This window comes from Aquarana catesbeiana, linkage group LG12 (genome assembly GCF_042186555.1).
Source record: "Aquarana catesbeiana isolate 2022-GZ linkage group LG12, ASM4218655v1, whole genome shotgun sequence".
NCBI lineage: Eukaryota > Metazoa > Chordata > Amphibia > Anura > Ranidae > Aquarana > Aquarana catesbeiana.
The window spans coordinates 44,311,945-44,326,662 of NC_133335.1; the positions used below are offsets into that span (position 1 = coordinate 44,311,945).

The 14,718-nt window shown below is 40.5% G+C and overlaps 1 protein-coding gene across 1 annotated transcript in view; it reads left to right on the forward strand.

Moving 5' to 3' along the window:
• The window catches only part of MRC2 (mannose receptor C-type 2), a 135,159-nt gene that overhangs the window by 60,773 nt on the left and 59,668 nt on the right, over positions 1-14,718 (forward strand). Inside the window, exons 8-10 of the mRNA XM_073607669.1 lie at positions 7,661-7,815; positions 9,582-9,689; positions 12,662-12,777. Coding sequence (XP_073463770.1) covers positions 7,661-7,815; positions 9,582-9,689; positions 12,662-12,777 — 379 coding nt within the window. The remainder of the gene's footprint in view (positions 1-7,660; positions 7,816-9,581; positions 9,690-12,661; positions 12,778-14,718) is intronic.

A 14,718-nucleotide genomic window follows, 5' to 3' on the forward strand; every position in this document is an offset into this window, starting at 1 on the left:
AAAGAGCCTCGCTTGAAAAGAAAGCACTGGCTGGGTGTGTCTAATTACAATAACCGCAGGGGGGGGGTTAAGCAGTCTTAAACACAAGTCTACACAAAAGTCAGCATAGCCACTGATTTTTTTTCGAGAATTGGATCAGAACATACAACACACACTTAGGTAGTCCAAAACACAGCCGAATGGGATGACAAATAGAAGCACCAACTAGATAATTGTGCTGAAACCAGGAAAAAGAAAAAAATTGTCTATGGAGGCTGTGATATCCTTTTGTTCTGAAAGCCATGAAACCCAATTATCGAATCTGAGGGACAAAACACCAATAACATTTTAGTAATAAACATTACATTTTTCCTCCTAGAAACAAAATAAACCAATGGTTATATACCTGTAACAAGACATTAGCATATGAAACACAACTATACAGTACAGTACATTAACAGTGCACTTTTTTTTAAATACCAAAAATTGTTGAGCTCAACTTATTATTAATATGTATTACCCTGTTTCCCCGAAAATAAGACCTAGCGTGACTGTCGGTGAAGGCTGCAATATAAGCCCTACTCCCCAAATAAGCCCTGCCCTGTTTCCCCGAAAATAAGCCCTACCCTGAAAATAAGACCTACAAGGACTTTAACTAGGGCTTATTTGGGGGGTAGGGCTTATATTGCAGCCTTCACCGACAGTCACGCTAGGTCTTATTTTCGGGGAAACAGGGTACTTAATACATATTAATACCATGTGAATTTTGTTTTATGGTATACCAAGAAAAATGTATTCACCATGGTGAGAAAAAAATTAGCAACTCGTAATACATTTTTTAGCAGTACCATTTATCAACAAATCATAATACCTCACCACAAACCTCTCGCAGAACTGTCTCTCTGGAAAACAAATACTTAGATAATTATCTTGGCTCAGGTAATTTGCATGTCAATACAATTCGCTTTACACTCTCACAGATCTGGTGAGAAAGAAGGGGGGGAGTCATTTGGGGTGGGCTGTCAGCAGCTGAGACAAACATCACACGACACAACATATATTGCATATTCCACACACTCACACAATTAGCTAGGTTAAAGACGAACTCTAGACATCACACATATCAGCATGTTTTCTATAATAACCTGTACTTCTTCTTAAACCCATAACATCTGTTTGATAAGGTTGAAATTCTTTCAGAAATCCATCCCATTTCATTAGCCCCTTCTCCGCCTGAATGGGGGCAATTTAAAAAAAAAAACTCTTACCTTCCAGGGATTTATTCTTGCAGAAACACCAGGGATGGAACATTGTTGGTACATACCTTAGGTGTGGAGGATGTCCCCCTGAATTCAGACATACCCAAATCCGTTGCTCTGTTATCGCCTCTATCTGACTGGGCAACTGAAGTCATATGGCCATGTCATCTTTGTGTGATGAGCACGGTACAGATCTTCATATACTTTAAGTTTAACCCTTCTTAGAAAACCTCTTCCTTGTCCAACAATCCCAATCACGAATATCCTAGGACCCATATTTAACCCATCCTTACGGACGCTTGGACCCTGCCCTGATTTTCCAACCTTTTATAGGTTGATCCTCCAGAGGTAGCGACCCTCTGGACTGTGATTGGGTTGGCAGGTAACGCCCCTGTCACCGTTGCTGCTTTTTTTTTCACTACTTGTCAGAACAATTTTTTGGCGGACTCTGCGTCCAGAGAACCCTGCGCTTTACTTTCGGAGCGGTTATTGTTTGTGCCTTTATCACTATAACCGGACCCCGCATCCCGATTATTGTACACGGCCTGAGCAGGGCTGCTAGCATAATACTCCTCACGTTCCCTGTTCTGACTGTAGTCCTTCCAAAAAATTAGCCTGGATATTTTCCAAACTATAATAGTTCAATCTCCCCCGTGGACTTTTCAGAAGTATTCTAAAAAAAATGGCTTAAAGTTTTGTCATCTGCTGATAGATGACAATTCCTATCAGCTTCTGAGTATCTTGCCAACAAGGACCGGGCGATTGTATAAGGCCCCAATCCTGACAATTCCTCATCGTCCCCCTGTTCATCACTGTCACTACTCTGGGGATGTTGGTCTAGTGTCTGTCCCTGCTTGTCCCTATTTGTAGCAGTTACAATATAGCCAGTGTTTACAGGTCTAATTACGAAGCTCACAATCCCCAATTAGTAGTTTACAATGAGACTGATTCATACTAGGGCTAAAACCACTAATCGACAACCAATCGATTATGAAACTAATCGATTACTATTTTCACAATTAATCAATCGGCCAGTAACACAATGGGGTTAAAAAGACAAAGTGAGCCCCCTATAGCACAAAAAGAGCAAATAATCGCCACCGCAAATATTACCTTCACCGTTCTACAGTAAAAATGAACCCCTTACAGTAGCGACTATCCGCTCCTCCCCGTAACACAAAGGGCCAACCCTAGCCTTCTCAACCCCATTATGTTAATAACCGTCTTAGACCTGGTCCACATCCATGTGCCCTCTGGTGCCTCTTGCAGAGACGCACCACAGTTCACCTACATGGCTTCCCATGAGACACGTTGACATCTATGCTTTTTTCAGCCACAGCGTATTTGGAAAGGGTCAGGGATTTTTTTTTTTAACGCAAAGCGGTGCTTCTTTGGTTCAATATACTTCAATTTGTGTTCTTTTAATCTGACCAACAACAAATTGGCCAAATAAAAAAATGCAAAAACGCAAATTGCAGCAAAATCACGTGCGCAAAAATCACAACACACAACAAAAAGCACTGCAGAAACAAATCAAAAGCAAACTGCATAGGTGTGTACCGAGCCTTATGCTGGCCACACGGATCAATTTTCAGACGAGAATATTCAGACGAAAAATCTTTGTACATTCGCTGAATGAAAGAATGTTTGAAATTTTAACTTGTTTTTAACATTCTGTTTTTAAAACCAATGTAATTTCTGAATGAAAACCACATACACTGTCTGAAAATTCCCTTGAACAAGAAGTTCCCCATTATCTCCAAACTTCCCATCACTTGTAGTTGAAAATAAACGTCGACCCGACCTCACTAATGATTAGAAAATCGAACGAACACTCCTAAAACGACACTTTTTTTAAAGGAAGACATTGTTTTTTTTAAATACAAAAATTTGATCTCTGAGTCTGATGATATCCACCAGACTCACCCCCCAAAAGTACACACAGCATACATCCTCCAACAGCATACACAGCATACATCCTCCAATAGTCCATACAGTACATCTCCTCCAACAGTACACACAGCATATCTCTTCTGTCTGCCACTCCCAGAGTGGACCAGACACCCTGCTCCCTAACCATATAGTTGGTTATTTACACTCACCACTGCATAGCGATAGCTAAGAATAAATTGTCCCCTTCCTAAACTCTACATACCAACCAAATCATACACCACACTTTCCTCCAAGGCCATTAACCGATTAATCGATCAATCGAAACAACAATCGGCCAACCAATCGACCATGAAAACAGTCGTCAGTTGCAGCCCTAATTCATAGACATCAAGATCATTCAGTTGACCTAGGCCCCGTTTCCACGAATGCAATTTTCCATGCAACTTTGGACACAAAGTCGCATTACAAGTCGCAGCTCATTGATTTCAATAGCACCCGTTCCAATCTATGCGACTCAAAGCTGCAACGACTATGAAAAGGTACCTGCACCTCTCTGATGCGACTCCGGATGCGACTTTGACCCAGAGGGTAAATTTGGATCAAAGTCGCATCCGAAGCCATACCACAGTGGCACTAAAGTCGCACCTCAGTCACACCTCACAATCGTGCGACCTTAGAGTTGCATCAGTGGAAATGCAGCTCTATGCCCACCGGTGCATTTCAATCACAATGATTGGCCTAATCTCATTAAAAGGGTCAACTGAACTTGCTTTTTGGCAGAGAGGCACATATCCTTTTCTACTGCCTCCGAGATTCCAAATGGAGCCCTCATCATACGCCCTTACAATTTAATTTCTTATATACATTATTCAAAATCAGTCTCATCAAAGTATTCGTGTAGACAAAAGGTAAACAGGAAAGTTCTGAGAAGTTTTTTAGTCTGGGTATTCAGGTGGGAGACAGGTGAACACAAAAGTCATAAGAAAAAAATGCTTAGCATTTCTGGGGTTAGGTATAAACCAGCTCTGTCTTCCATACAAGAAATAACATTCACCCAAACGTTAAACTTCCTCAAACAAGGGGCACCATCTGACAAGGCTATGTTTACCTACCTCACTTATATGGTTAATGATACATAACATAAGTGATTAAGGCCCCTTTCACACGGGCACCGTCAGTTTAGCCACGTTAAAAACGTATCGGGCACCGTCAGTTTAGCCACGTTAAAAACGTATCAGTTCTTATCCGTTGCTTCATCTGTCTTCATCCGTCATCCATTCCGTTAATATCCGTTTTCATCCGTTAATGTACACGTTTACATCCGTTTTTTCATCCGTTTTTGTATCCGTTTTCATCCATTTACAGCAGTTTCTTTGCATTTAAGGAAATTACCTAGAAAGCATTGCTCCACCCATCCTACATTGCCATGCGTGAACAATTTGCAGACTACTTTCTACCTCCATCAGGAGAAGTTTCATGGCAGTACCAATATATATATATGCAAATTTAAGTGCAAATTTAAATTTATTAATTCATTAATTTGGGTATTTCATTGTGTTTTGATAGCATAAAAAGACACAAAAGCACATAATATGTTCAAAACAGTTTTAGTTTTATTATTCTGCTTAACCCTTTTAAAATAAAGGTTTTTTCACTTTGCTTTTTTATTTGTCAAAGTATGAACTTTGAATTATTTCTTAAAAACGGATCTTAACTGATCGGATGTTGACGGACATTGTCAGTTAACGTCAGTTAATATCCATTTTGACAGATCTGGACGTAGCTTTGTACGGATAAAAACGGAAGCGGAGGTTAACTGATGGTAACGGATGGTCATCCGTTTGTCCATAGGAATGCATTGTCGTCCGTCGACGGATGAAAGAAAAACGGATAGACGGTCCGTCCGTGTGAAAGGGGGCCAAAACCTTTTATCTATATGAATCAACCCATGAGATTAAGAAGGAATGATACCTGTGCGAAAAGGATAACAAGCTAATTTATTTAAACTTACTATTGTACAGAAAAGAAACTTGTATTAATCCGAGGTTAGCAACTATAACATAAATGATACAACCTTATTACCAATTATACAAAATATTATTATAATGGTCATACACATGCTATCAAGAGATTACCTAGGATAAAAAAAAGTTAGAGAGAAGAGAAGAGGCATATAGATAATACAGATACATTACCTAGACAGCCCTTATGTTACCATGTTTCATCTAGACCGTGAGCCGAAGAGAGTTAGCATTCCTAGGCTTTGGTTTTTCTGTCCCCTCTCTACCCATCCCTGCCAATCAAAACCCTGGACCACCTCATTGGTTCAGAAGTGGCCTTGAATCCTGATTGGCTGAAATTTAAGCATGCTTCCCACACAAGCAAGAGGCTATCCCCCCCCCGCCCAACCAGTTCCGACATTAGAATGTCAACAGCCCCTGGTGAGATGGAGCCTCCACGTCTGCAAAGGCTCTTTACAAAAGACATTCAATAGTTCCCATGAGGCAGGAAAAAAAAATCCTGTAATGTTGACCCCATATCTCATATCACAAATTATATAAAGTCCTGTAAAAACATATACATACATACATATATATATTCAATGGGGCATGGTAATTTAAGAGGAGAATCCTTGCAATGGTTCCCTTTAAGCTCCTTGTTATAAATATGAAATCTAAAAATCTCCACCACAAAAGAAAGCCATAAGAAGTTCTGTTTGCAGTTTGCGAGAAGCCATGTGGGGGACACAGCAAACATGTGGAAGAAGTTGCTCTGGTCAGATGAGACCAAAAATGAACTGTTTGGCCTAAAAGCAAAACGCTATGTGTTAACACTGCACATCACCCTGAACACACCATCCCCACCGTGAAACATGGTGGTGACAGCATCATGCTGTGGGGATGCTTTTCGTGAGCAGAGATGGGGAAGCTGGTCAGAGTTCATAGGAAGATGGATGGAGCCAAATACAGGGCAATCTTAGAAGAAAACTTGTTAGAGTCTGCAAAAGACTTGAGACTGGGGCGGAGGTTCACCTTCCAGCAGGACAATGAACCTAGTTTAGATCAAAGTATATTCATGTGTTAGAATGGCCCAGTCAAAGCCCAGACCTAAATCCAATTGAGAATCTGTGGCAAGACTTGAAAACTGCTGTTCACAGACGCTCTCCAACCAATCGGACAGAGCTTGAGCTATTTTGCAAAGAAGAATGGGCAAAAATGTCACTCTCTAAATGTGCAAAGCTGGTAGAGACATCCCCAAAAAGACTTGCAGCTGTAATTGGAGTGAAAGGTGGTTCTACAAAGTATTGACTCAGGGGGGGCTGAATACAAATGCACGTCACACTTTTCACATATTTATTTGTAAAAAAAAATTGGAAAACCATTTATCATTTTCCTTCCACTTCACAATTATGTGCCACTTTGTGTTGGTCTATCATATAAAATCCCAATAAAATACATTTACGTATTTGGTTGTAACATGACAAAATGTGGAACATTTCAAGGGGAGTGAATACTTTTTCAAGGCACTGTAACACTGGTAGGGGTGCTTACAATGATCAGTTTTTATTTATATATATAAAATCTGTATCCCAAAAGGAAAAAAAATGTTTGCTGTACCTACTTATAAAGTTTTGGCTGGAACGTGGCCTTAATTAATGTAATACTCCCCTCTGCCCAGACTGATAATGGTGCTGTCAAAATGTGCCCCCATTCTCCTTCATCCAGAGTGGAGGGACTCTAAAACAGGAAGTGTGTTACTTGCCAGATCACCAGGGTAAAACAGATGGAAAAATGTGTAAAAAAAGAAAGCTAATGCAGTCACCGCATCTAAGGATTGGTAAGCTGCAATATATTATATTTTTGGTTTTGGGTTTAATACCACTTTAATAACACATTAAACAGAAAATCCCTAGTCTTGGAAAACATATTTTTTATCAATTTTATTCAATTATTTAAATTTTCGAGTTTATAAACAACTTTATTTTTTTTATTTTTAATAGTTTGTATAAACTTTTTTTAGTTTACAAACAAGCATTTTCTATAGGATGCACTCCAGAAGGCTGTCATCCCATGTCTTTGGGTACAAATAGTTGAAGATCGGGGTTGTTTTAATGCTGATGTAGACACCGTATTTAGAAATATATAGAAAACAAGAACTTGGCCCTTTCTTTCTATGTCTATCACACGTGTTCTTTGAGAACAATCAACTCCGAAGCACAAGTAAAATGTCTCAATGGACCACTGTTGCTTTCTGGGGAGCGTTGCAATTGTGTCCACTTAGCTTGCCATTAGTTTGAGTTTTTTACAACCCATTTCAGCCAGATTCAGCAGGTTGTTGACAGTGCTTCTGGGCAGGACAGCAGTCTCCTATCACATGGCTCTGTGGTGTACAACTTCTTTCTCTGGCAGTCACTAAATGTGAACATTTGGCCGACTTACATGTACTGCCTTCTCCTCAGCTTTTTAGAAGCTTGATATAGATTTTTCTCAAATCAAAGTCTATGCAGAATATTGTTTATATTCCTCCAGATGTGGAAGAGCTGTGGATTGGGCTCAATGACATCAAGCATCAGATGAGCTTTGAATGGTCAGATGGGAGTGCAGTTACCTTTACGTCTTGGCATCCTTTTGAACCCAACAACTTTAGGGACAGCATGGAGGATTGTGTGACTATCTGGGGACCGGTGAGTCATAAGCTATCAGCTTTTATCTCTGAACAGATCATCTTTTCTTAACCTTTGCACCGCAGAGGAAAACTTGAAATAATTTTCAGGTCTAAGGGACCCCCTGGTAAGACCGGTCCATTGTGGCGTCATTTGGAAAAGGCCCCTTACATTGGTGGTGGTAAGTGGAAAAAATACCCTTTACAGGGTGGCTCTGCCAAGTAGCATTGGACCAAGAACTATGCAGCACCATCAGATGGGAATTCACAACTCAAGGAACCCCTAGACAACCCTTCATGAGGCCTGGAATTCTACAGAATTCTGGTTGAGACTGACTGGTTTAGACCAATCCACAATCATTTCTAATTCTGTGATAAGGTTACAACAGTAGCAGCTCACTGTCAGTCAAACTGACAGCAAGATTTATAACAGCTCCTCTCATACATGCATCCTTTTTGGCCCCAAGTTCCCAAAGGATCAGAATACCAAAAGGTGATATGGCTTGTAAGAAGTTCTTGGCTTTTAACATGTTGTTGATACTCCAATGGTAAGGTGTCCCTGCCATATGTAAAAAGTGAAAAAACTGCTTAAATAACATCTGTCCCTAAAAACCAAACTTAAGCAGCAATTTTGTGCAACACAATCACAATCAACATAAGAAAAATAATAAAATTGCGCTAATTTATATATAAGTCCATATATGTGTCCAAATGAGTTAATTCAAAGAAAGTCCACACTTAAAGTGAATGATTTCATGATAGTGTCCATCATCAATCACCAATAGTATCACAGTGAATCCACCACCAGCTGTAGAAACTGCTTACCAGCTCCAGTTGACCTCTTATGACAGGGGGTCAGTGAACGCCTATGGCTTAAAACCCATCCGGGCCTTTCTCCACATCGCTGGGTCACTCCACTTCTCCCGATGGTACTCAAAGGATTCCTGTCATAAATCCTGGGAGATTTGGGTGTTCCCACCCACTTTTGTGTGTTCCAGCTTCTCCTTTTACAGTCCTTTTACAATGTAAAATAAATTAAATGCCTAGCAGAGTGGGAGCCCCTCGAAATGGGACCCAGAAGCTCACCATTGCAGAGATCTCACCAATTAGGCTTCAAGAGACAGACGCAACTGTTAACTGGTTTAGAGCATCTACCAAAAACTTTGCTACCAAATTTAAATTCTGAGTGGACTAAATATTTAAAGTTGTTATTTTTAATAATAATTTGATTTTGGCAGTCACCATATATTAGATAAACAATATAAATTTATACGATTCACCTCAACTATTTATAAAAAAAATATATTATGTTTATTATAGAACAAACAAATCATCTGCTTGTCTGAGCCACTAAATAAACTTAGATCCGTTCTCGATTAATAGGATGCCTTATAATGGGTTCCCCAAAACAAACAGGCTCTTGTACCTTTTTAGTGTTCTGTTAGTGGTTAGCCTTTTTACCCAGCTTCAGGCTCCCACAGCAGAGGGAGTGAGAGAGAGCCCTGGGCATCAGTCAACTTACACATATAAAGGCCTGTGAACAGTTGAAGCTAAAAATTAGGTCTGGCTACCATGTAAAATGTGGACCTAGAGATGGAGGTGTTATCCTACCCAAAGCTCTACAATGTCTCCGGATTCCAGGACTCATAACAGAAGTCTGTTTTCTTTTCAGGCTTCCTAGATATAAGTCCATGGACACTGGATGTTCAAGTAACGTGGCGTTACAGCTTAAAACGTGTTTTGTTCTATAGTGGTTTGTCTGTTTTTAATGGAACCTGTTCTTAATAGGAGGGAAAATGGAACGACAGTCCATGCAACCAAACACTGCCGTCAATCTGTAAGAAACCTGGATTAGTCACACAAGGGAGCTCTGAGGACAATCATGGGTGCCAAAAGGTACTAGCAGGGTATGCTGGGATTTGTAGTTCCTTAATAACTGTTTAGCTTGCCTGTGTATCATGTTTACTAGACATTGTATGAAGTAGGAGCTCATTGTAGATTAAAAGTTGAATTAAATATTTTTATCTCTAATACTTAGCTTATCATTCAGAGGCACCATAATAAGGACTGCAGTATAGTCTGAGACTTGCTCGAGTAATGAGCACATATTTTAGTTATTTTATTATTTACATTCAACTCCAAATTACTTTCAGGTCTTTACTTGCTTTGCCATATGTTATGATTATATTTCATGTAGCATATAAAAGTAAAGTGCGGGAAGAATGTCAGCCCCATACCTGTTTGTCTGTAGCTCTAAACTCAAACTTCACTCACCTTACAGTATACAGTATATGACAATAAATGTATTTATTAAATCCCAGAGTCAGTGTCCAATAAATAATATATATGATGGAACTTTCACTCAGATGCCTATAAGTATGTTAAAATGTAATTCATCAAAGTGTACCTACAGTATACCCATTTTTTTTGTACTGCTCTGAGCAGCTGTCCTCCTCCTGTGAGCATTAACAGCAGCCGCTGCTAATGAGAAAAGTTGCGCCACTCGTTTGCCCTCTCCACCGTTCCCAGAACTCATAATACTAGTCTCCCACAGTGCATTACGCTTTGAGAATGCGTAGAGGTGATCCTGTCTTTCGAGTGCTCTTCCTCGACTAACAGAACACTATGCATTGTGGGACAGTAGGATTTCGGTGAATGGCAGACAAGGCATTAGTAGATGGGCAATCTGTGCAATTTTTCTCAGTAGCAGAGGCTGCTGTTAACTTTAAAAATGTTTGTTTTGAAGCATTTGGAATGTAAAAATTACCATGTCATGAACTGCTATCACAGTCTCTTATAACAAACAGCCACCTCAGTTGTCTGTAACTGTCTCTGTCTAAACTAGTGGTCAGTTGGGACAGGCAGGAGCCTTGGCATTTCTCTGTAGGAGCTGACCCTTTTAGCAGTCCCTTGTCTGCAGCTAGTGGTCTCAACCATCTTTTTTTAACAATTGGCTATCTCAGCAGTCTTTTGATACAGGTGGCTCTTGGACTCTGTCACTTTTTTTTGTAGAAGGTGGCTCCTGAAAAAGATGGGCACCTTTGCAGTCTCTTGTAAATGTATTGGCTTTTCACTTACAATGCAGCATTTTCATGCTAGACTAGAGTGTTCTTTTAGGGGATATACCTATCTGGATTGCTAGTGGATATGAAATGTGTGTTCACTAATAAGAGTTTTTGTCTCTCTGGTGGGTGCAGATGGCATGGTGCCTAGTGATACACTTAGCATGATATATAACACTTAAAACTTAGTGTGTTCAGCTGGTCAACCAGCCCTGTCTTCTTGAGTATTGACATTGGCATCCTCAAGGAGAAACTGTTGTCTCTCTGAAAGGCACCCTCTTACTTTGCGCTCAGAAGTGCTAAGTACAGAATAAGTTGGTTAGCTGTGAATTTAGTGGAAAATTCCTGCAAGAAGCAGCTCCAATGTTTTCTGTGCTATCTATGTTCCCTAGCCTCCAGGAATAACCTAAGCAGCACACCTGGTTGAATCTTCTCCAAAAAAAGCATCATTCTGTCACCTAGTAACCAAGGTCCACCCACAAAGTAAATCAATTCTGTGTGAGAAGCTTGGCATTTTGTCTCTGTCAATGTGCTCCTACAACTAAATTAAGCAGAATCCGACAAGAAATTAATAGATGCGTGCAAGTGGAGGAAATAAGCCTAACAGGCAAAATGTACCGCTGGTACAAACTGTTGTGACAAAGAGATAGTTGTCACCATCTAGTGGAGATCACTGGCTGGACACAATGCACCGGAAGAGCAATATGTTTTTATTGTCTTGAGACATAGTTACATAGTTGGTGAGGTTGAAAAAAGACATCAGGCCATCCACTTCAACTTATGATGTGTGTGTGTTTTTGTTTATGTCAATAGTACATTGTATATCCCTGTATGTTGTGGTTGTTGAGGTGCCCATCTAATAGTTTTTTGAAACAATCGATGCTCCCTGCTGATATACCACTGTGAAAGAGAATTCCACATTCTTACCGCTCTGACAGTAAAGAACCCTTTACGCAATTTAAGTTTAAACCGCTTCTCTTCCAGCTTTAGTGAATGGCCGTGTGTCTTTTTAAATTCCCTTTCACTGAATAGTTTTTTCCCTGGTCACCACCAGTACGGTATTTGTACATTGATATCATATCACCTGTCAAGCGTCTCTTCTCCAGAGAAAATAAGTTCAGTGCTCATAATCTTTCTTCATAAGTAAGGTTCTCCATTCCCTTAATTAGCTTTGTTGCCCTCTGGATTCTCTCCAGTTCCAGCACATCTTTCCTGAGGACTGGTGCCCAGAACTGGACGGCATACTCAAGATGCGGCCGGACCGGCGTCTTGTAGAGTGGGAGAGTTATTGTTTTATCTCTGGAGTGAATGCCTCTTTTAATGCATGCTAATATTCTGTTGACTTTGCTTGCTAAACCTGTCATCTACTAGGTACTTTTCAATCCCAGATTCCCCCAGAGGCTCTCCCCCAGCCAGTAACTTGCGTTTGTATTTTTGACTCCCAAATGTATTACCTTACATTTTTCAACATTAAACCTCATTTGCCATGTAGTTGCCCTCCCCATTATTTTGTTCAGGTCTTTTTGCAAGGTTTCCACTTCCTGCGGAGAAGTTATTGCCCTGCTTAACTTTGTATCGGCCGCAAATACCGAGATTGAGATGTTTATCCCATCCTCTAGATCATTTATGAATAAATTAAACAGGATTGGTCCCAGGACAGATCCCCGAGGGACCCACTTTTCACACTAGACCATTCTGAGTACTCCCCATTTATCAGCACCACCTGCAAAAATTGACTACATCTCCTATTTTATGTTGGCAGCATTATATACAGTATAGTTTGAACAGTATTTCTAATTTCTCTAGGGCTGGAGTTGGCACAGTTCTGCTTGCTACTGGTTGAGTGATGAACAAGTGACGTACAATGAAGCAATCAAGTCTTGCTCTGGCCGCAGCTCTAGACTGGTCACTGTGAAGAACAGGTAGGTGTCCTCAAGATCAGATATCAACTTATAAGTGCTTGCTTCACTTTTCCATCTGTTCAATTTAAATAATAATTAAAGCATGTAGTGACGCTAAGGTTTTTTAGAATCCCATACTTGCTTGTATGTTAAAAGTTTGCCTAAATTACATAATTTTCATTAACTGGTTTACGTAAAAGAGATTTTAAAGGAACCTTGTACTAAGAGAGATAGGGAGTATGTCATAAATAATCTCCTTCAGTAAATGCAAGTTGCCTGGCTGTCTGTGGCTTAAATGTTTTGTGAGATACAAATCAAAGTTAGGGAAATCAGAGGGAGGCCACTCAACTACAGTGACAGTCTAGCATTCGCAGCTAGCATTTTCAGAAGTCAACATTGACATCCTCCATCAGGGCTACTGTTAGAAATCATGGGGCCCTGTACAGCCTTCCTGATGCCCCCCCCCAACACCACCTCTAACCCCCCCTCCTTCCCCCCGAGGTGCAGCGGAACAGCGGCACTGACTTTATCAGCTCACACTGAAAAAACTTCCCTCCTCTGCTCCCACCTGCTGGACCCCTCTGTTGACGTGATGGGGCCAAGGGAAATGTAATTTAAGTCCTGGTAAGCAAGTAGAGGTGGGGGTGTAGTCTAATAAAAAAATGTATTCATTTTGGAAGAAATTAGCAATAAAGCTGCTCCAGGCCCCCTTGTTTAGCTGATAAGGCCTGGGCCTAGTACAACAGGAACAGTTGTACTGCTTTATCAGCGGCCCTGCCCTTCATGCTTTGACTGTACAGGTCCTAATTAGGGATGAGCTTCGAGTTCCCTTCGACTTGAACATCGGGTGTTCGCCCGTTCGCCAAACAGCGAATTTTATGGGGCGTTCGCAGCAAATTTGCACGCCCCATAATGCACTGCAAGACCGCAGTGCATTGCTGTATATTGATTAGCCAAAGCATACACCTGACCTGCATGCTTTGACCAATCACAGCATGTTCCTCAGCGAGAGCCATAATTGGCTCAGTAGGACGCCCCACACTATATAAGGCTGCTTACACAGCGACCATATAGTGTGTTATAGTGGATGGAGATAGAGAGATTGAGCTATATTAGGCAGGCAGGTTAGTTAGTGGCAGTGTATTTGATATATATAAACAGTCAGACTAGTATATGTATATATATATATATACTCTGCATTCAGCGTATCCTATATATACAGTGCATTTGGCGGTGTACAGTTTCCAATACAGTGCAGGCGGTGTACACAGTATGTAATACAGTGCATACAGTTTGAAATATACTGCAATTCAGGGTATATAGTGCAGTTCGTAAAGTGTATATACTGCAGTTCAGAGTATATAGTGCACTAAGTGTAGTATATATAATACAGTGCAGGGTATATAGTGCAGTGTACAATATATAATATAGTGGTTAAAGGGAGCCCTATGACAGAATTAAGAAAAAAAACGGCATGGGTTCGCCCCATCCATACCAGGCCCTTTGGGACTGGGGGGGGGGGACCCACGCTGTTTTTAAAATTATTTTATATGTGTATTTATGGGATCTGGCAATACATTACAGCCGTGAGCAATTTTTAATTACATTTTTTCCTTTAGAAATGTCATTTTGCTGTGGTACTTTTCTAAACATGGTGAAAAATGCGCTACTTTACAGGCAGACTAAGGGGACCCCCCCAGGCACAATATTTAAAGGAATATTTCATTTTTATTGTTTAACTTTAAGCATTCTTAAAATCGCTGCTCCTGAAAAAACGGTTGATTGATACAAGTCCCCTGGGGCAGTATCCGGGCCCCCAAACCCTTTTTATGGCAATAACTTGCATATAAGCCTTTAAAATGAGCACTTTTGACTTTTCACGTTCGTGTCCCATAGACTTTAACGGTGTTCGCATGTTCGCACAAATTTTTGGTCTGTTTGCAAGTTCTGGTGCGAACCGAA